General features: G+C 32.6%; 1 protein-coding gene across 6 annotated transcripts in view; it reads left to right on the top strand.

The window, feature by feature from the left end:
• LOC118202431 (citron Rho-interacting kinase-like) overlaps positions 1-24,359 on the top strand; it is a 284,352-nt gene that overhangs the window by 177,890 nt on the left and 82,103 nt on the right. For all 6 annotated transcript variants that reach the window (XM_085818648.1, XM_085818656.1, XM_085818639.1 and 3 more), the window contains 3 exons: positions 632-872; positions 8,693-8,833; positions 8,962-9,069. In XM_085818648.1, coding sequence (XP_085674774.1) covers positions 632-872; positions 8,693-8,833; positions 8,962-9,069 — 490 coding nt within the window. The remainder of the gene's footprint in view (positions 1-631; positions 873-8,692; positions 8,834-8,961; positions 9,070-24,359) is intronic.

Raw genomic sequence — 24,359 nt, 5'->3', positions numbered from 1 at the left:
TACATAAACCTGAGTTGATTGAATCTCAATTTCAATGCATCCATATTTATAGTGCTGCCTGAGCATTTTTAGAAGAAAAGTCACTTCTCTGAGGCTTTGAAAATGCATTTTTCAGAAATGTTTAGAATACCACTAAATTATGGTAAATCATGAAATGTTGTCCAGACCCACTCGGAAACTTCTGCATGTATTTGCAGTTCTAACAGAGATACTTAAAATTACATGTTGATTGATTCAGCATTATGTAATCTACAGCATGATGCACAAGGACTTATAGTAGGTGGCTACATATCCAGTTAAAATAAAATAAATAACTGTATTACATAAAATAAATAGAAACAATACATTACACCATAAAAGTACATAAAAATCAAAATGCAATCAAACACAAATATTTACATAAATTTGCAACAGTTTCTGTTAAATGTTCGATATTAATTTTTTTTAGTGAAAGACTATGAAACGCTTCTTTTATTGTTGCTTTTATTTGTTAATTGCGGAAATAAACAACATATATAATTTGTAACCTTGAACTAATATGGAAAACTAAAGCTGATATATAATTTCTAACTGAAATTTCATATAAATATTTTGTTTACTGCAGTTTTACAGAAAATTCTTTATTTTTTAGAGATGAACTTCTAACACATATTAAAGAACTGACATCTGAAATGGAAAGCCAAAATGCTTTACATGAAGCTGAACTTCAGACTTTGCAAGATCATCTTCAGCACTACAAGAAGGTTGCTTCTGAGCTAGCAGAAGAATCAGCTCAGATTCAAAAAGAAATGTCTTTGCAAAATCAGGATGCTAAAAAGTATACAGAAAAAATATTGGCTTTAGAAACCCAGTTATATGAAATTAAAGAAGAAGTAAGCAAGAAGAAGTTATTTATCTTGGTCATTTTGTATTTCATTCCTGTTGTCTAAAAGTTCCACATCTCTTCTGTTTTATTTGTTTGTTCTCTCTTCTTATTCCTATACATTTTTGAATGATAATGTAAGGTAGGGGTCTTCAACCTTTCACGCCTGAGGGCCACATCAATAACTTCACAAAGATTCGCGGGCCACATGTCTGTCAGAAAATTTATAAAAAAAGGGAGGTTTGTTTTGCAAGACGACAATTGATTCTAGGCGAAGAGTGTTATAGATTTGTGTGTGTATATATATATATATACATTGGTTCCAATAAGTCAAATGGAAATCAAATTAAAATATTTTGCAACTTTTTTAACTATGAAAAAAAAAGCATAAATATGATTGTACAGAGCAATGCTACAAAATGTATTTACAATAAACAAAATGGAAAAAAACTTAGATTACTTGTGGGAAATGGTAGTTAATTTAGTATTAATGTGAAATTTGACATTGTTTTTGCTAGATTAAAGCTTCAATATCCCATTTAATCTGTATTGTTGCAGTTCGTAAAGTTTCCTCCAAATGTCTGTCTGTCAGTCGTGTTCTTGTTTTTGATTTTAGGATTTTCATTTTATTAAAATGCTGTTTACATATGTAGGTACTGCCAAAGATAGAAGACATGAAAGAGTGCATGTTTACGAATTCCTGGATACTTGTCTTCGGTCACGTACTTCGAATAAAAATAAATTAAAGTAGGATTTTCAAGAAACTTGCATTTTACTGCAGTCACACTGTAAATCTATAAATTCTAATTGAAGTTCAGGTGGAACACTTGACACGTCTACTGAAAATGGCGAGGAGAACATTCTGATAAAAAATTCATTTTCGCGAAAATCGGAAAATCTGCTTTTGGATTCCTCTTTCAAATTTGAAATGCATTGTACATAATTATATGAATTTCATATTGTAGACATGACATACACTACACTCCATGAATTTTGGAAAGTGAGTGGAATTCTTATTTAGCAACTGACTTTCCCACAGGATTAATTTTGTCTCAAAAGCTTTCACAAAATAATAAAAATTATGAACAAGTAGATCTTTTCCCAGTAAGTGGTAGTTTAAATCTTTGAGATGACCTGTAATATTGCCAAGAAATGCAAAGTTTCTCAACCATTTCTCATCACTGAACTCATGAATAGATTTCTCTTTAGATTCCATGAATTGTTGAACTTCGCTTTTCAAAGAAAACAGGCGCGGAAGCATCTTTCCTCAGTTCAACCAATTGAAATTGTCTGCTATTAAGTCCTTTAGACCAGATAAAACTAACCACTTTTGAAACAACATTCATCACATGTTCAAAGTTTGAGAAGGAGTTCTTGCACAAATTTTCTTGGTGGATGATGCAGTGAAAAGTCATCATAGTATTATTTCCACTTGCCTTCACATCAGATTGGAATAATTTTGTTACTCCTATTTTCTCTTCAGACATAGATTTAGCACTACCTGTGGTTACAGCAGATATATTACTGAAATCTAACTCACATTTATCCAAAGTTTGTGTCAGACTCGAATACAAATCTATTTCTCGTGTTATACCTTTAAGTGCAACGACATTGGCTAATTCCTCTACAATTGTCTCTATCAATGCCATGCATAAAAATGGCTACTTGTGCAGTATCTGTTGATTCATCCATCGCTACAGAATAAAACTCAAATTGATTGCCTTTGGATTTTAATTTACTGAATATATCTGTTGCAACATCCTCTATATGCCTAGCTACTGTCACACCAGACAAGCTAATATTCGATATGACTTGGACCTCTGATGGACAAAGCACATCAACTGCATTCTGAAGACATTTTTCTGCAAATTCTCTATAAACAAAAGGTATTCCAGGCTTAGCAATTTTTTCTGCTATCATGTAACTAACGCGAACACTATTTTCTGATTCTTCATTTGCTGTGATGCAGAAAGTCTGCTGAAAATTTAGTTTTGATTTTAATTCACTCACCTACCAATGCAAATGACCTTCCAATGCAGAATATTTCTCACTATGCTTAGTATCATAATGTCTTTTAATGTTGCATTCCTTCATCACATCTACATTGTCATTGCAAATAAAGCAAACTGCTTAAATTTGTCATTTTCAGACAATTTTATCACAAATAATATCAGGTATGTCAATAAAATGTTTTAAATATCAAGAATAAGAGGGAAAAATTTCTGTTTTCGACAAAAAGCTGACACAGCAATTTTTCTTGAAATCAAATTTCTTAAGATTCTTCAAATTCAAATGCAGGGCCATTAAAATGCCTTCAGCGGGTCACAAGTGTTGAAGACCACTAATGTAAGGGCTTACAGAGGAGTGAAATGAATATACAAGGATTTTCGAAGAAAAGTAGTTGTAGGCTTTATGTACTTCAGTATTAATTCTTTCATGTATTCTTCCGAAAAAAGTTGGTAAGGAATTAATATTTTGCAAATTCCCATTTATATGTAAATATACCTAAATCATAATGATTTTTGTATAATTTTTTCTGTATAACATCAGCTAATTTCAAATCTGTTTTGGCTATTTTGCCTAATTTGAAGAAGACACGTTGCTGAAGATTGACAGCATCGTGATATTAAAAAAATGTGATAATGGATTTATTAGTAGTGTAAAGCAGCGAATTTCACCCTGTTAAGCTAATTTTACAACATACTGAATTCTTGTTAGGTGCCCTCTTTTCCCCCTCCCTGTATAAATATAAAATGAGTATTTGGGGGAAATAAAAGTCTGTAAGTACCATTTCTGATCTATCTTTAGTTCACTTAGATTTATCTGTTTTAATCCATAAATTTAGTCTAATGTTGACACACATTTGAAAAGTTAAATAACATTTTTTATTAAGTGATCAAGTAGTAAAATTATTTTAAAATTGAAGTAGCTTTGTTTTTAATACTTTTTCTCTCTTTAAGTCTTATTTTCCTTTGCTAATAAGAATGAATCCAATTAATAGTCATTACTTGTATAAGCAAGCTATAGTTCTTGTCTCATAATGTATGTGTATTAATAAATTGGCTATAACATTATTGCCTTAAAGGAAGTTTTGGTCTAAAGTTTCTTTGCAGCAATACAGTATTCACAATAAATGTTCAAAAAGGGGAACACTAACAGTAATAGGAACTACAGCTGTGATTGGCTGGCAATGCAGCGGTAGAGGGCAGTAGTGAGCCAGACAAACCATGATCCGATGCATCAGAGGATCATTCGCAACTCTGATGTCAAGCGTGATGGGTTAGTTTACACACAGGGAAAAGCTGACATGCATCTCATGTATGGTGCTGCTAATGGGAATGACAGAGCAGCGCTACAGTTGTACCAGGCATGGTTTCCAAGCAGGCGTATGCCGAAACACACAATGTTCGAGAGGTTGCATCAGTCTCTGTGTGAAAACAGGTCATTTGAAGCCACCTCTGACACTGGGAGTGGAAGAAGGAGTGCACAACAACCTCGCATTGAAGAAACCATCTTGAACATTATGCATAAATCACCTCAAACAAGTACAAGAGCTATTGCACATCGTCTGCAGCTGAGTCATTCCACCGTTTGGAGAGTATTGCATGAAAATGGTTTGCACCCATACCATTTGCAGAGAGTCCAACCCTTGCAAGAGACATATTACCCTCTTTGAGTTCATTTCTGTCATTGGTTCTTGCAGCAGTGTGTGGCACAGGCGGATTTCCATTTGGATGTGCTATTCGCGGACGAGGCACCTTTCTCACAGGACGGCATCTTCCATAACCACAACAGTTCACGTGTGGGCAACTCATAATCCACATGGCACACTCCACATGCATTCCAAACCCGCTTCTCCGTGAATGTGTGGCCGGGTATTGTTAACGACTACTTCATAGGCCCATACCTCTTACCTGCACGTACAAATGGCTTTTGTTATCATATTTTTCTGAAAGAGATGGTACCAGAATTGTTGCAGGATGTTCCGGCTGTCGTTCATGATCACGTGGTTCCAGCATGATGGTGCACCAGCCCATTACCACCTGCAGGTTCACAATTACTTGGATGGGACATTTTCAGGTCGATGTATTGGCCGTCGTGGACCCGTTCGATGGCCACCCCATTCACCAGATTTATCCAGCTTGGAATTTTTTATGGGGCCATCTGAAGAGCATCATTTACGAGACTCCTTATGACTCACTGGAGGACCTTGTTGCACGACTATCCATTGTGGCTGCAAGTGGGAGCAAAATGCCTGTCATTTTTCAAAATGTTCGTCAATCCCTTCTGCAATGTTAGCAAGCATGTATTACTGCTGGTGGTCGCAATTTTGAACATTTATTGTGAATACTGTATTGCTACAATGCGTTGATTTTGTACATAACATATTTTCCTGATTTTAGACCCTACATTCCTATAAAAAAAATGCATGTTTTAGTATGCTGCACCACCCCTCCAAGTTTGTCCCATAATCTGTGAAACACCCTGTATATGAATATGTAAGTTCATGCAAATCAAAATTCTCACTTTAATTTGCAATAGTCCGTAGGCCTTCTTTTTGTTTTAATTTGGTTGCTTCCCCTTTCTTTCCTAAAAGAGAAACTGCTGATAATAAATTACTCTAAAATGCATCATTTCAAAATTGATCCTTCTGACATGGCATCTTACTTAAAACTTATGGTGCGTATATTTACATAATGCTTCAGCTGGGGAGGGGGGGGATAACTGAAAGGTTTCAGATTTTAAATTATGTTCAAAGGGGCATTTTTTTTAAACATTTTGTGTGTTACCTTTATTTATTAAATATCATGTTCTTCGTACTTAAACCATAATGTTCACTTCAAGAGCAATATCGCAAAATAATTTTAAAATGAGCATATCTTCAGAATTTCCGATACACAGTCTCACACGCTGCAGATAAAAATGTTTTTTCTGTACAACATTGCCATTGCTTCCAAAAAATGCCCCTTTGAAATTCTTGAGTTTGTCAATCAAAAATTCTTTAAAGTTTTACAAAATATGAAATTGATAATAAAACAAATTTCAAATTTGGGTTTCTGGATGGCCATATTTGCAGCAGGATTGCGTTATTGAAAATCTGATGGCTCTAGGTACTGTTGTTTTTATCACATTGCAAGAAACATACATACATTTTTGCAGATCTTCATTATTTAATTTCTTTAAATATAATACAGGGTGATGATATTTGATGGGAACAATTTGAAAAGTGAAACAACGCAAAATGCCAAAACGAAATTAATAGTCCTTATGGGCAAATTGCCTCTTTTTGACTTTAAAAAAAGGGGGCACATTTCTATATCTCCCTGTCTACTGGACCAATTGGCGAACTTTGGATTGTGTTTTTCATGTCTCGAAAGCACGATTTAGGTTATATGTTAGATTTATATATAGCACTGTTCTAATATAAGTATTTTGGCACAAAATCGAACTTTTCTGAAATAGAGTACCAATTTTTTTCCACGTTTCGATTCCACAACTCAAATTATGCCTAGATGTTAAATTTGTAATTTTTGGTGAGGAATTAAAAAATTTATCTTGGCGCATTTTTTGTTCAGTTTGTGCCAAGAGTAATTAATTCACTTTGAAAACTTCTTAATTTATAGCAACCTATTCTCCTCTGCTTTTTTAACTGTACAGGTGTGGAAAAAATGTCACATCGTTCATACTTTCAAATAATTTTAACAAAGTGCGTAAACCACATTTGGCGTTATTATCGCTTGTGACAAATATGCCAAATTTCAAAATACACCAAGACATAAATTCATGTACAGTCAAAAGTCTTTAATCCGGACTCGTCGGTACTTCATGGATTCCGGATTATAGATCATCAGTGTAAATCTGGTAAGATGGCATGCAGAAATTATAAAAATAAAAATGTGAAACCGTAATTTATGAAATAAAGAACAATTATGATCTAAAGGGTATCAAAATTTACAAAAAAAAAAAAAAAAAAAAAGAAAAGAAAAAGAAAAGAAAAAAAAAAACTTACTTATTTGTTTACTTTTTTAAACATTTCTTTCAATGTGCACATGTGTAAAGCATACATTACGCATAGTCGAAATTAGAAAATTGCAACCAGAAAACTATTTGATGTGTATTCGTGATATTTATAATGACGAGGAATTTGATTGAAATCATATCAAAGATGGAGTACATCAAGATGAAATACTGCATTTAGTAAGAAATTATATGCCAAATAAAATAAAAAATCTGTCCTGAAGATCAGGATAGTGCTGACAGATCAACTTCCAGTTCATTGCGCACCGAGTCATCTCCCCACAGAAATTGATAAACATATTTCGGAATGATTGGAGAATCGAAGAATATGCCTTTATCCATTTTTTGCAGCAATTCCACTTTTTGTTTGATGGACATCGGAACATGCTTTCGCTTTGTAGATCCTTTGGTAGCTCCAGAATCGGAAATTCTTTTTGACATTATCGAAAGTTCGAGCTTACTTTTATAAAATTGCTCTAACAGTATGCAAAAAATAATAAGCCGGATTCAATTAAAAGATTAAGGAACATCACATTCTGCAACATTAACTAAAATAGATAATTAGGCAATTTTAGCTTAGCTTATACCGTACGTTATACATGAAACGCGCATACGTAAACGTATTATGCGCATGCGTAAAGGTATTATGCACATGCCTTAACGCATTATGCGTTGACTCATGCGCAGAAAGTTTGTAGCTTTGAGGTCCGGATTATAAATCATTCCCCATTATGGATGTCCGGATTAAAGACTTTGCATCTACTTTAAGATGATGGTAAAAATTTTATAGGCTGTAATTCAAAGTTTTTTTCAAAAAATTTATTCAAATTATTTAAAAATACAAATTTAAAAATTAAATCATAAAAAATGGGTGAATTTTATTTGGAATGAACCTAAATCTCGAAATGGGAAGGGAAGAATAAAAAAAAGTTTAATAAAAAAAAGAGATATTAATAAATATATACCAAATTCAATTAGCATGGAGGAGCTAAAATTTTGAGAGCTAATTTTTTAAAAACTACTTGAGCAATTTTTACAGAACTTGGCAGTTATGCATAATTTCTGTCATAGAATCGAAATATGGAAAAAAAATCGGCATGTCATTTTTTAAAAAAGCCTGATTTTGTGTCATACCTATATTAAAACAATGCTATATGTAAATCTAATACATATCCTAAGTCGCACTTTCGAAACATGAAAAATGCAAATTAAGTTTCACCAATTGGCCCAGTAGAATGGGAGATATAGAGCTGTCCCCCCTTTTTTTTGCTGCATAGTGTACCTGTTGTTTACTGATATGCCCACAGATGGAAAATTTTACTTCCACATTTTCTTAAACTGCAACATGTGAAACACCAGTATCTTTTGGGTGTGCAAGCTTAATTAAAATTTTTGAAAGTTAAAAACTGATATTTATAGATATTTCATAATTAAACTTGGATCTTCCATGTTAAAATGCTAAAGAAAATAACAAATTTTAATTTAAATAAATATTTTTAATGTGTAGCAGAAAATAGTATAAATAATTTGCTTTATGTTTTAATGTTATATAATTTAGTTTTAAAAATATATACAATTGATAACAAAAATATACAATTGATTGTAAAATAATGCGTTTAATAAATATGTTGATTTAGATTGTTAAACATCATTTAAAAGTTATAATTTCATAAGATACAAATCTTTCTAAGTTAAGTTCTTAGAGAATTAGAATTTTAGTTTTGGTTTTTTATGTTTTAGTATTTTATAGAATTTAGCTGTTTCTTTCTGTATTTCTTTCATATTTTGTAGTAAATTATTATTTTTTATAAGGCTGCTCGACACATAACCCAGATATCGTCTTTGAAAGCCAGTAACTTAAAACTTACTCAAGCAATTAATGATGCCTTAGAAAATCAGCATAAAGCACAGTCAAATATTGAAGATCTGTGTAATGAACTTGAAAGTGAAAAGGTAAACTGAAAGTTTTGTTTTTGTAACATAAGTTATTTGTAATGTATTAAAGTTTATATGCCTGAATATTTTCTCTTTAAAAATTTTAAATTATTTCTGTAATATGTTAAGTTTTTGATTTATTGCAGGTCAATCATGCACACGAAAAAGTGAAGCTTAAAGAAACCATATCTCAACAAGCAAAATTAATTGACTTTCTCCAATCAAAGACAGAAAATATGGAAAAGAGGAAAAGGGTAAACAGTTTATGGGTGTCATTCTAATGTTTAATTGCAATAATTTTAGTTAATCATAAATAACTTTGATGCAAATTGCAATATGATTTTGTGAATACAGTACAAAGTCCGAAATCCGGACGTCCATTATCCGGAATGATCTAAAATCCAGACATCAAAGCCACAAACGTTTTTTCGGGTGTGTTTTACGTATGCGCATTTGATTTTTCCTTCCATAATAAAACGTGGAGATTTTCACTTAAAAATTTCGATTCTTAATTTCACTTAGGCACTAAATAAAATACATTGTTATGAAAAAACAATCATGTAAGCATAAATTTGTGAGATTAATAATTTGGCTCCGCAGCTGAGTGACTGCTTAGCATTACATCTCAAACCGAAACATTCACCTATTTTATATCCCTGACACCAACCTGAAAAGTCATTATTTATTATATTTTGCTTTCAACACTGCATGTTTATCAATACATGACAGCTTCAGTAACAACTCCTTCAGTGATATGTAAATTTTTTTTTATATTAGTAATTGAATAACAAGAGCAAGGCAACCTTTTCTGCTAACATTACGTTTGACGATGATTATAGATTTTTTTAAATGCCCTAAGAAATGTTAACAAGGAAAAATTCAATAAAAATTTCTTTTTATATGCTAAAAATAGATTTTGTTAATGAAACTCATAGTTCAAAAGATTACATTTAGTGCTATTTGAATTAAGAATAACTGCTATGTTATTCACCATAAACCCAGAAGTGGGAAGAGTTTAGGGAAGACACTGGAGGGGAGAATTTAGAGAAGACACAATTTTTGGAATTTGCGGAAGCACAAAGCGGCAAAATTAAAAGATGAGAAGTTTTTTATAATTTAGGGATCCAAAGTTTAGGCGCGGCGAAAATTTAGAACTTAGGAAGGCGCTTTGTAGCAGAATTTAGAGACTGCACCAGGCAGTATCTAGTGTCGGCCCTAGATAAAAGTATGTATATACTTAAGTATATGTGGGAGTTTATTTATTCAGGACTCAGATTAGTTTTAAGCATGTGTAAGAAATAAACGTAGGTATAGTAAATAACTAACACAATTCAAGCTTAATTCAGTATGCAATAAGAGCAAGACAAAATTTAGCAGAACACCTTGGCTTTCGTCACCAATCTTGTTATACACAGCCAATAATGTATAATGGATGCTATTAAGCTAGGCTAAAATTATCTTAACTGATTCTAAGGCATTTCACTCATTCAGGATCCATCATTTCCATGCACATTGTGGAATTATCTCATTTTTACTGGGAAGTACTGCAAAATGAGTAGAACCCCTGTATAATTACTTGTGTATCAAACTATAAAGAATTTCAGTTAATGCAGGAGACTGTGCTGCTCCTTAATCTTCTAATTTGATCCAGCTTATTATTTTTTGCAGACTGTTGGTATTACAGCAATTTTATAAAAATTAAGCTTGAACTTTCGATTATATTGAAAAGAGTTTCCAGTTCTGGAGCTGCAAAAGGATCTACAAAGCCAAACCATGTTTCGATGTCCATAAACTCTTTCGCATCGAAGTTGCCCGTAGCGCCCGTTCATTCAGGCAACGGCAAACCGCCCCAACGCCTCGTTTATTTTCTACCTAGTTCTTTCCCCTCCACGTTAGTGTATGGCTCATTGGTTTCGCGAGTTGTTAAAAGATATGTCAATCATTCTTTTGAAGCAAATAAAGGAGAAATACGGAAAGCTATTGACGTTCGCAGGTGCAATCCAGCCCTAAGGTGAAACTGCACACAATGGATAAATGGATGAAACTGCAGAAGGGGGAAAGGAAAACTATTCCAAGGCAAATTCGTAAACACGGGCGTTTCCGATGTTTGTTGAAAACAGATTTGGTCGTCTCTCGATGCAAAAGAGTTAAACAAAAAGTGCAATTGCTGCAAAAAATGGATAAAGGCATATCCGTCTCAAAATTATGCGAAGGGTATGGCATTGGAAAGTCAACTGTATATGACAAAAGAAAAACAAACTTTTTGAATTTTTTATGGTAGCAACTTAAACAACTTGCATTGAAAAAATCTTTAATAAAGCAAACAAATAAATATTAAGCTTTTTTGGGGGGGGGGGGGTAGGTTTTGATACCCTTTAGAATATAATTGTTCTTTATTTCATAAATTACGATTTCATATTTTAAATCTTATAATTTCTGCATGCCATCTTACCAGATTTAAATTGAAGATCTATTATCCGGAATCGAAGTCCTGAGGAGTCCGGATTTCGGACTTTGGACTGTAGTGTTTCAGATATCCGTGTGTGAAATGGACCTTTAATGTAATTTATATTTTATGTATGCAGTTACTTATATTTCATTTCCTTAATGTGAACTATTAGAAACTTATAAAAGTATATTGCTAAATATATAAAATGCTTTTGTGGGATATTTTTGTTTATTTTCACTAAGTTTGTAGGTTGGGTGGCTTGAATTCGATCATGTACATTGAATGTTTTTAATTATTAATTTTAACATTTAAATACTAACCATAGCTGATTGCATTTTGTACTTTTTTTAATATTCTACTGTGTTTACTTATAATGTGTGCCCATGAAATAACTGGACAATTTCTTATAAAATAAGCAAAAGATTTCTAATCTTCAGATAAATTTATCTCTCTCAAAATAAATACCAGAGGAGTCTACAATTTTTTCAACCTTTTTTCAGTTCATCAAAGCACTGTTTAAGGTGTCCGAACTAACCATTTCAAAATACATGTAACGTTTGATTTAACAGCTGAGGTGTTTTCAAATCTCTCTCCTTTCATGGCCATGTTATGTTTCAGAAAAGGAAAAAATCAGCTGGTGATAAGTCGAGAAAATATGGTGTGTGATTGAGCTTTGCAACTGAATGCTTATGAAATATTCTGGTACAGACTGTGCTGTATGGAGCTTGACATTGTCTTGTAAAAGAAACTATTGCCCGCAATAAAAAATGTTCCTTCCTAACTCGCCTTATCCTGTTTCTTAATTGAAAAGGCATACCCTTGTAAAAATACTGATTAGTGATTTTTGAGGGCAAATGTGCAGTGAATAAGTCCTTTGTAAAAAAGCTTCAAGTTCCAAAAAGAAAAAAGAAAATATTAGCAGCTGATAAACAATATTAGTAAAGATTTCATGCCAAATGGAATATGCTGTACAAATAAAGATGGTGTCCTCCTGAATGAAAAGAGTGAAATCGTAGCAAGATAGAGGAAATACTTAAAGGATTTGCTCCATGGTAAAGGCGATATAGACAATAGAATTATATTTCCTGTCTATTCTGATAAACAAGAACTTTACCAAGTCTTTTTAAGATTGAATCTGCAATCAAGAAACTTAATCGAAACAGTTCAGCAGGCCCTGATGGGATTAATGAGTTGTTGAAGGTTGACAAACCTGATCTGATTAAGGCTATACATGCTATTGTTTGCAGGGTTTGGACATCGGAAAAGCTGCCCATTGAATGGGATATGGGCTTTATCTGTCCCATCTTTAAAAAAGGTGATAGACAAGGCTGTTGCAACTACTGCAAAATTACTCTCTTGAGTACCATATTTAAAATTTTTTCAAATGTTCCTTACAAGAGGTTATTACCACATGTTGAAAGTCATTGGATGGTACCACTGTGGATTTCTTAAGGGAAGGTCAAGTACTGATCAAATTTATGCCCTGAATGCAGATTTTGGGAAAATAAGAGAGTACAATGTTAGCATCTGCTATCCTTTTGTTGACTTTAAAGCTGCGTATGACAGCATTATTCAGCAGAAGCTATACGAGGTAATGGAGGAATTTGAAATACCGGCTAAGTTAATTAATCTAACAAAAGCTACATTTAAAAGGGTAAAATGTAGAGTTAAACTTGGGAATGATTTATCTGAAGTTTTTTATACTGACAGAAGTCTGTGGCAGGGTGATACTCTGTCCTGTTTACTATTTAACCTGTCCCTTGAGAAGGCTATCAGAGCTTCTGGTCTTATGAATAGAGGAATCATTTACCATAAGACAATACAAAATCTTATTGTTCACCGATGACATTACTTTAGTGGGTAGATCCAGAAAGTATGTCGCAGAATCATTCAATCTATTAGGAGCTGAGGCAAGAAAATCAGGCCTAACCATAAATGAAGATAAAACAAAATTTTTACAAGTTGCCCATAAGTCAACTAATCCATCGTCACTAACAGTGAACTACTACGCTTTTGAAAATGTGGCTCAATTCAAATATCTTGGAACTATTGTCACTAATAATGATTTATTTATGGAAATTAATAGCAGGCTTCTCATCACAAATAGATGCTACCATAGTCTTAAAAACTAGTTCAAACCTTGATTTATCTGCCGTAATACTAAAATTAATATAAACCCTGTTACATCCCATCATACTATACGGCTGCAAGTGCTGGGCAATGACTAAAATAATTGAAAGTAAACTACTGATCTTTAAATGTAAAATACTAAGAAAAATATTGAAAATGGTCAATGTATAATAATGAAATTTACCAAAAATTTAGACAGCCTGATATTGTCAAGGTCATAAAAAGCCATAGGATTTGATGCTTGGGTCATTTATACAGAACTGAAGACACAAACCTAGTAAAACAACTCACACTTTCCAAACCTATGGAAGCTAGAAAGCAAGGAAGGCCACCAATTAGGTGGCTTGATGCTTTTTAGTAGGGATGCACAACTTGTGGCCCGTTGAGACCTTTCCAAACTTTTATTGTGATTTAACATATCAGATATCTGTAGAAGGAGTTGCGAGCAGAAAAAATTTCACCATTCTCCCCTTCATTACTCATTCTATTCTGTCCCCTCAAAGTGAGATTTGCCATTGAGTCAAGTTCCCGGCGTCAACCAAAGGCTGTATCCACTGCCTGAACACAAAAATTGCTCCTAGCCTGTAGGACCAACACCTGTAAAAGATTGAGAAAGCGTCTGTGGTATGACATAGCACGAGTGTGTTTGCACGCATGTGCTAGTAAAGTGGAAGAGAAAAATATTTGCTTGGATCCGAGGCGGTGCATACATTTGCTTGGCATCGTTGCACTTTTGGCTTCGTGGCTATACATTGTTTTATCAAGTGTGTGTTTATTTTGCTTTTCGAGACCATTAAGAAGTTTCATGTTTTGAATATTTCACTTTTTTGTTTAAATATTATTTTGAAAGTAGAACCAAAGTGGAATTTTTGCAATTTTTGTTCCACATGATTTTGATAGTTCTCATGATGAATGGATGCAAATGAAAAAAAAAAAAAAAAAAGGATGATAACAGGGAATTTTCGGAGGCCTGGACTTTGAAATATTTTTTTGTGGAGAAAAGTAATAGAATTACATTCTTGATATCTAATTTTATGATTAGTGTTTGCAAGGAGTATAACATTAAGCGAAACTGCGATACGAAACACTCAACATTTTCAAAACTTGAGGGAGAGGATCAAAATCGTAAAATCCAATCTCTTTGCTCAAAGGAACGTATTTACAAAGGCTTCTTCACAGTTAGATAACTGTGTTGAAGTTAGTTTGGGAATTGCAACCTTAATTGCTAAAAGTGGTCGCCTATTTACTGATGGCAATTTTGCAAAGGAATGTATATTGTTGGCTTACGAGAAAGTATGCCCTGAAGCTGCGTGAAAATTTAAAACTGTAAGTTTCAGCAGAATGACAATTCAAAGAAGAATTGAAAATTTATCTGATGATGTTACTGAACAATTACAGAATTGTGCTGCCAAATTTAAGTACTTTTCTCTGGCAGCTGATGAGTCAACAGATATTACTTAAACAACTCAACTTCTTTTGTTTGTCAAAGGAATTTCTGAAAATTTTGAAGTAACTGAAGAACTTGTTGGAATGGGTTCAATGAAGGGGCGAAAATCTGAAACTGATATTTTACTCTCAGTTTTCAATTTGTGTTCTGCACGTAATTTTGATATTAACAAACTTGTTAGTATCACTATTGATGGAGCTCCAGCCATGATTGGAATTCACAATGGCAATGATGAGTCTAGTGAGAAACCATTTGGATGATAGAGGAAAAGATTTGCTTCAGTATCATTGTATCATATGCCAAGAACAGCTATGAGCGAAAGAACTAGGATTTGACCACCTAATGAAAGTAGTGAGCGATACAATCAATTTTATTCGCTCACATGGTTTAAACCACAGATAATTTAAGGAAATCCTAGAACACACAGATGCACCACATAGTGATCTCATATATTACTCTGAAGTATGATGGTTGACCTGTGGAGAAGTTTTGAAAAGATTTGCTGATTTAATTGATGAAATAATACCATTCCTTGAAGAAAATGGCAAGGATGTTAAAGGAACCATCTTTCAAGAGTGACGTAGCATTTTTAGTTAATGTGACAGCTCATCTGAATGACTTAAATAAAAAATTGATGGAAGAAAAAACCAGTTCGTAAATCACCTGACCAATGCAGTATCTGCTTTCAAGCTAAAACTCCAGCTGCTGTCAAAATTTTGTCAACTTTCCTTACCTGAAGACACTCAAAGAAAATTTTCCTGATAAACAACTGGATTATTCAGATCAAATGAAGAGGCTGCTTATTTATTTTGAAAAGCGATTTGCAGACTTTGAGTTGCATGATGTTAAATTTAAACTGTTCGGGAATCCATTTTCTGTTTAGTTGAAGAAGCTCCTGAAAATGTTTAAATATAACTTATTGATTTACAAAATTCTAACTTATGCAAATCCAGATTCTGTGATTTAAATATTCTGGACTTTTATAGAACTCTATACCTGCCAAATTTTTGTACTTAAAACATAATGCAAGCAGATGTGCTACCATGTTTGGTTGTACTTATATATGTGAACAAACATTTTATCTTATGAATCTAAATAAGTCAAAATTAAGAAATAAACTTACGGATCAGCACTTGCAATCTGTCTTAAAAATATCAACAATTACCTTTCAACCAAATATATCAAAAAATGTTGGTAAAATTAAGACTCGAGCATCACACTAATGTATTTAAGTATAGCTAATTTGTACACATTTTTATTAAAATATTTGTATACAAGTATTAAATTATCATGCACAAGCATAAATTGTATTTTTTGGGGGGGGTGGAAGCTGAACTGGGTGTTTTGGTCCCAGTAGCACATGCAAGGGAAAAGGGAAACCTCATCTCTCTTTGCTTACATACATACATAATAGTCACCAAATCAATTTAAATTTGATATGGTACACTGCTTTAAAAAAAAAAAAAAAAAAAAAAAAAAAAAAAAAAAAAAAAAAAAGGACAGTGCTATATCTCCCGTTCTACTGGGCCGATTGACAAAATTCAAATTGCGTTCTTCATGTCTCGAAAGCGCGACTTAGGATATATGTTAGATTTATATATAACACTATTCTAACATAGATGTTTTGATACAAAATCGGACTTTTTCTGAAATAACATACCAATTTTTTTTACATATTTCAGTTCTACGACTCAAATTACGCCTAAATATTAAATTTTGTAAAATTTGGCGCGAAATTTACGGAGAAATTTCAGAAATTTATGTTGGCACTTTTTGTTTAGTTTGCGCCAAGAGTAGTTCACTTTGCGAACTTCTTAATATATGGCAACCTAGTTTCCTTTCCCGAAAGAGGAAAAAAAGTCACCATTGTTCCTTTTTTCCAAATGATATTCTTTATATTATATTTTTAATTATAACTTATTATTTTAAGTAACTTTTTCTTTTTCGAATTTCATTTTAATTGCTTAAGTTGCATGTTTTTTTCAAATAACTGTTTTAAAAATTTCTATTTACCTATTTGAACTGCGTAAATAAAGGTGCAGCGTTTATTTTTTTCAAATAGTTTTCTTTATATATATATTTTGTCATAGTTATTATTTTAGGTAATTTTAAAATTTTTATATTTTTATTTTAATTGTTTGTGTTGCATTGTCTCCTCAGATAATTGTTTTAAAATTTTCTATTTATTCCTTCAAACTGAGCATTTTAAATATATTTATTAATATAAATTTTCCAGAATTTGATTTTATTTATTTGAATTGCGTTTCTTTCAGAAGAATACTTTGCAACCCAAACTACGATGCATTTGAATACTGCATATATTAAAAGAGAAAATACAGTAAAGCACAGTTAACACGCCTTTCAATGTTCCGCTCAGAAAAGATATATATAAATAAGAGAGATGTATAACCGACATTTTAACTTAGGATGACTTGCATACACTGCTTTAAACAGTTTTATCATTGTGCCCATTGCTTTACACAATTTTATCCTACATTTAGTTTCTTAAAATGTTATTCATATTTTAGTCATATATTTTATTTCTGAAATCGCAAGAATCAAATATCATAAGATTAAAAGTTTTTAAATTAAAAAAATACTAATACTAAATTTTACGCAAAAATTTATTTTTCTCCTCTTTTTCTTCAGGCATTCTACTTTATTCTTGCTCTTTTTTCTTTAGGCATTCTGCAAGTATATTAAAAAGTAACCAACTTTTCGAAATATCTTGATATTTCTGACAATCATTTTAAATAAAGTTATCGCCTTCCATTTCATAAAGGCCCACAAACGGCCGAGCGGTAAAGTCGCCGAACACTGGTAGTTCACTCCGGGGTTCGAATCCTGGTAAACGGGCTCGTTGCATGGGAATTTTCGTGAATTTTCCCATGTGTACTGTGTATGCCAGCTGGTTTCCCTTAGAAAGTTCTTCACGAAGTATTTCGTCAGAACCTTTATCAGTCTTTAGAGGTTAAACATTTTGAAGGCATGAGATGAAAGGAAAGACTGGTTTCATCAAGAGGTTTTGGTTTATTTAATTATGACAAAGCACACTAAGGCTATCTGCCTAAGGGAAAGGATGCCTTCGTGGAGGACTTTCTAAAGGAAATTAGCTCGCATACACGTTACACATGGGGAAAACCACGAAAACGCCCATGCAACCAGCCCGTTCGCGGGATTCGAACCTCGGACCGAACTACCAGTGTTCAGAGACTTTACCGCTCGGCCGCTGTTTTATCAGGAGGGAAAAAAACGCCTTTAGGTGACATCCACATACAATACTGGATAAACTCCTGAATCTTCAAATAATTCGACTGAGAAAATCATGAGATTCTCCATTTATGATACGATATGATGTTCTATAACGTAATTTAAATTTATACAACCGTATAGTCTAAAACCAGTCGCTCCTCACTTTAATTTGCAATGGTATCGTTTTTGTCTTTTCTGCTAACACAAGCTCAATTGATGGTATTTGCTGGTGTACACGTCCAAGTGTTTTCTCTTTGAACGCCTAAATTCTTTGAAGTATCCTGAAAGTATATTCAAAAGCGTCCAACTTTTTGAAACATCTTGGTATGTCTGACAGCCAAATTTCCCTGCAAATTTTCGCTTACTTTTCTCCCTAATTTTCTTCTTTCCTTCTACAGTTATTTTCAGTGCTCACACAAGAAAATTAAGATTTTTAGATTGCTAGACTTCCATAAATTTTGCATTCTTGTCAATTTTTTTAAATATCAGTTACATGAATTGCGTTTCAGCTGAAGACAGCTTTTCACATTCTAGTCATTTTAACTATAAATAAAATTTAAAGCGAAGTCCAAAAGATAAATATTTTAATTAAAAGATTTTTGCTAAAGGACAAAGAAATAGAACAGTCCAGCAGGGTTTGTTCTGTACCACCGAGTGACCCGATTCTTATATTGGCTGAAACAATCTAAATCATACTAAAGATCATGTTTTTTTTATACAATCTATAACGCGAGAGAAAAATTAGCTTCTTAAAACATTCTTTCTAAGAGGATTAATATAAAAGGTTATATTTATATATATATTTTTAAAGCTGGGACTCTAACCAAACTGTCAAACTTTTAAAGTTTAATTTACATGGTGGTTATAATTAAAGTTTCAATTCGAAATGGTCATAAAAGGAAAACTACCGGACCAAAAGTTATCAAACTTGGGAATCATGTAAAGGAGGTTATGGGATATTATTTTCTGCGGAAAAAAAAGAGTTAAAAAACTCACCACCAGGGGAAAAATGGCACTGTATACAATATTGTTAAATGAAATAAGACACGAAAACATCTGTTTAAAATGTGTTTAATATTTTCCGAAACGTGTTACAAAGCATGTTCAATGTAGCGTCCAGCATTTTCCTAAAGCAAGTTAAATCCTGTTACAGCATTCTCAACACCAGCTCTTAGCTTATCGGGAGGAATGCTATCAGTGTATCACATTTTTCATTTCTGCCAAATTGTTTAGATTATCACCATAAACAGTGCTTTTGAGATAACCCCTTAGACAAAAGTCACAGAGATTGAGGTCTGGTGGGAAGAGGAGAAGTGTTGGCTTATAAGACGTTCATTCGTGAAATGTTGCCTAAGTAACTGTGCGACACTCGTGAGGTCGGGCGCAGCCCTGCATAAAAATTGTAGTATCTAAAATGCCACGTTACTGCAGTTCATGTATCACAAAACATTTTAATATTGACTCTAATTGAGCTGCAATCGCAGTGGTCCAGCTGTCAACTGCTCTTCAGAGAAAAATGGTTCAGTTATAAAACTAGCTGTCATTCAACAGTAAACGGTGTGGAATGACTGCTATGCAATCAAATGCAGTAGGAGAATGCAATGGAACTAGATAGATAACATGAGGAATTTCTTTGGCTCAAATCGGTTAAAAGCGTTTTGAATCCGTATCTTCATGTTTTAGTGCCGAATTCAGGCTTAAAAAATTACAAATTAGCGATCTGTAAGGAAACGATTTCCAGATTGTACGCACTTGTGAGAGTGATTTGCGATCTCACGTTTTCTAATCGCTAATTCGCGGTTTTCACGGACGAATTTCTCACTTACAGGGATGGCACACTCGACATTTATCGAATTTAATGCCTTTAAATGGTAATTTGCCTACTTGAAAGTTTCTTTAGGGTATACAACATATTAAACCCGTGTAACAAAAGGTTAAGTTAGATTCCGACCCATATTTCTTTTAACAATATTGCATACATCGCCATTTCCCCCCTGGTGGTGAGGTTTCAAACTTCCTTTTTTTCGCGAAAAATAAAATCCCATGACCTCCTATACACGATTTCCAAGTTTGATAACATTTGATCCAGTAGTTTTCCTTTTATGACTGTTTAAATGTGGAACTTTAATTATAACCACTCTGTATATTATTAAATTTTAATTTGAAGCTATGCGCTATATGTATACCATGCGTAAAAGTTTCGCTTTTATGGAAAAATAAAGAATCGAAGCAAATATACTTAGTATAATGGACCAAAACTTAAAAAATTTCCCCTCCCTCCGAAAATAAAATATTGAAATTTCGACCGTGAATTTATTGGGTTATCGAAATATTTAATTTGACTTATCTTCTAAGTCCTAGTTCTGACAACAATTCCGTCAAAAATTCCGAATTACTTAATCTGAAGTAAAAGATTTAGTATATATTCACTGTATGTTAATAAAGTAATCAGAGTGTAATAAAAATAGATTATAGAATTTACGCTGATGCAACTTTTTGTCTTACTGCAAAACATGTAATGAAAGAGAAGGTTTGTAGAGATCTGTTTTTGACATGCCTCTAAAAGTAGATGTCATATTCCTTTTGTCTCTTCAATGTCAAAGAACCTTCTTTTGAGAGGCAACTTTAGTTCTTGGGAAACAAAAAAATCACAAGAAGACAAATTTGAAAAACATGCAGGATGATTGAGTACACATATTTATTTTCGGAGCACAAGCAGTTCTCCGACTGGTTATTGAATAATGAAAAGATGCATTGTCATGCAATACAAAATATTTGGAATACGTTTTCTGGCTGAATAACGTAAGATTAAAAGTCATTGCTTAATTCAACTACTCATGCAATTGCAGAATCGTTTTGATCCTGAGCTTGTAAGACAAACCTAATATCACTGGATTTAAACACTTCTTTAATCTTCCGAGAACGTTCCTTCTTTAGCTCATATTCCAAGAATATTAAGTGAATACAATTATTGCAAAAGAAATTGAATATTCATTTGCACTACGGTTTGGTAGTTTACTAACGAGTTAACAAAACTTAAATTCTGCTTTTTGTGTCTAAGAATACAACGATATTTTAAATATTTACAAATAAAATATTAAATTGGAGATTTAATTGGAGCCTCATCAGTTGCCTAGCATTTGAAGATTGTTAAATACTAATTGTTTGTTGCGAAGTCTAACCCAGGCTGCATGGTTGGTTTTCGTAGTTTTCTAGGTTCTCTTTACAAAGGTTCTCTATGAAAGCAACTTAATCAAATAGCTCTCATGTTCTTTCTATGTTCAAATAAGCAACTAACCTAGTTTAAGCGCGATTTCCAAATGAAGTTACTAGCAAAGCCCGAATACTCATTAAAAATCATGTAGCTTGCCAATCGGGAGTAACATGAAAGATACGGCGCCAATAATTGAATTGTTGTTACGTACGCTGTTTCTAAACTTAGATGGTCATTCCTTAATTAAATAGCCCACCAGCGGCCAAGCGCAAAGACGATGAACACTGGCAGTTCAGTCCGAGGTTAGAATCACGCAAATGGGCTGGCCGCATGGGCGTTTTCGTGTTCTCCCCTCATGTGTAATGTGTATACGAGCCAGTTTCCCTTAGAAAGTCCTCCACGAAGGCATCCCTCCCTTTAGGCAGATAGCCCTCGTGTGCTTTGCCGTAATTAAATAATCCAATCCAATTCAATCCAATCCTTAATTAAATATAATTGATTTGTAAATTCTACTAGAACTGACGGTAAGAATTGAAGTGCAAATAAATAATATGGTGTGCAATCTTGATTAATATAAAATTAAAAATATTTGCATAGAAAAATGTTTGCATTCAGACAGAAAGTTTTTTGAAATATTTGCATTTACTTTATAAGAAGGATTTATTAATAACTGTAATAATTACTTATTATATTACTGATGATTAGGATTCAGTTCTTGACAATTACATTCTAAATTAGAATTTTAAGGATATAATGAAAATATGCTACGCACAAAAATACATTTTAGGACAAAAAAGGAGTTGATTTTTTATGTTTTAAAACTTCTTAAATTCATTTAATAAACATCGTATCCTTGTTGTTAATTGAATCCAGAATGTTGTTGTCGTTTATATAATTAATTATTCTTACTTGTTCACAGAATCTGCTGACTTATCCAGCCATTAAGTAGCTGCAGATCATTTCTACATAACCATTGAACTTCCGTTAATTCAGTCTCTAGAGGGTTGTATGTTTATATCATAATTTGACTTTTATAAAAAATGATTATTCTAAATTTATGTTTCTATAAAAATATACTGTGCTTTAAAAATATGGATGATAGTATCAGCCGCTCTTTCAGCCACTTCAAAAACAACAGTTTGTTTAGAAATAAATTATGCAGTTAATGTCATAAAATTCAAATAAACATCAAACGAAAATTCTCAGTTTTAAACAGAAGTAAAGTAGCAGACGGTAAAACGCCAAAGGTAAAAATTTACTCTTATTTAAAAAAAAAAAAAAAAAAAAAAAACCGAATAATATCATCTATAATTTAAAAAAAAAATGCTTTTCATATAGTATTAATAAATATTTATTACACATCCTTGAGGGGGAAAATGTCATATAATTAATTCTCTGTAAAATTTTACTTGAAATTTAAGTTTAAAAATAGCTGTGGCAATTCACTGTAACAAAAATCCATAGACCACATTTGGCGTTATTATCGCTCAAAAAAAAAAGATGCCAAATTTTAAAACGCGAAAATATGTAAATTCGTGTATATCTTAGAAAATTTTGAATAAAAAAATCTAATTTTTTGCAGATAGCTTAAAAATACACCTACTTTAAGATGATGGTAAAAATTTTATAGGTTATAATTCAAATTTCTTTTCGAAAAATTTATAAAAATTATTTAAAAATAGAAATTTAAAAAATAAAACACAAAAATGTAAATTTCGAAATGTGAGAGAAAAAATCAAAAAAGTTTAATAAAAAAAAGAGATATTAATAAATATTTGCCACATTCAATTAACATTGAGGAACTAAAATTTTGAGAGCTAACATTTTAGAAACTACTCGCACGATTTTTACAAAATTTGGTATTCTGGCATAATTTGAGTCGTAGAATCGAAATATGTAAAAATATTGGTATGTTATTTCAGAAAAAGTCCGCTTTTGTGTCAAAATACCTATGTTAGAATAGTGCTTTATATAAATCTAATATATATCCTAAGTCGCGCTTTCGAGACATGAAGAACGCAATTTGAATTTTGTGAATCGCCCCAGTAGAACGAGAGATCACTGTCCCTCTTTTTTTTTTTTTTTTTTTTTTTTAAAGCGGTGTACATGTCTGAATTGCAAATTAACAGTCTTATTGCTTTGATCACCCTTTCCCCATTTTTTCCATACGCTGCTGGCCCTCGGCAACCAAGTCGTTTCTGTTAGTGGCCCTACTGCTAAAAAGGTTGTTACTGTTGAGGATGACATTAATATATATATATATATATATGTGGTAGACTGGAGGAGTATTGCCATGAATAGGTCCAGATGGCTTAAACTGATCAAGACGGTCTTGACCAGCTGTCAGTCCTTTGTAATCATGAATTGCGGAATCACCTTAGTCTTTGATTTTAACATCCGTATTTTCTTTTGTATTGCAGAAGACAGTCCATTCCATGTGACTTTATCTTTTTTTTCTCCCTTCCCTGGGTCATACTGTAAGTACTAGGTCTCAGCTTGTGCTATGATATGCTTTAAGAAATTGTTTTTCTGTTTTGTGCAGTGGTCAGCAAATCTTCACAGCAAGCTTTTCTATTTTCTTTTTGCTGTTGTGTCAATATCAAAAAATCAATCTGTCAGGCACACACTTTCCTCATTTTCAGATTTTCAATTAAAATTAACGTACAAATTTCTTTGCTTATCCCAAGCATGTCTGAAAGTTACTAAAATGTTATATGACTGTCAGCTTTTATTAAGGAATGAATTTTCTCTAAATTTCTCTCATTCTTTGAAATTGAAGAGTAATCAAGTTAAGTTAAACTTAATCTTTGTTTAAGTAGCAAATTTACCTAATTTGTAACAAAATTTAAAGTTATAATGTTGTTCCATTCTGAAGCAAATTTTTTTGTACATTTTCTCAGTAAATGAAAACAACTGTGGCGTTTTGATATGCGAATAACAAGTAACCAGTTTTAAGTAACTTTGACACAAGAGCTGATATTTAACTCTTTCTAAACATGCATTTATTCTTTCACTCTTTTATTTTATCCTTTGGTCTTTTAATTTGCCTGGT

Source organism: Stegodyphus dumicola, chromosome 1 (genome assembly GCF_044657685.1).
Source record: "Stegodyphus dumicola isolate Sdum_Otavi_A_Nest chromosome 1, ASM4465768v1".
In the NCBI taxonomy this organism is placed as follows: Eukaryota; Metazoa; Arthropoda; class Arachnida; order Araneae; family Eresidae; genus Stegodyphus; species Stegodyphus dumicola.
This window is presented reverse-complemented; position numbering and strand designations above follow the sequence as displayed.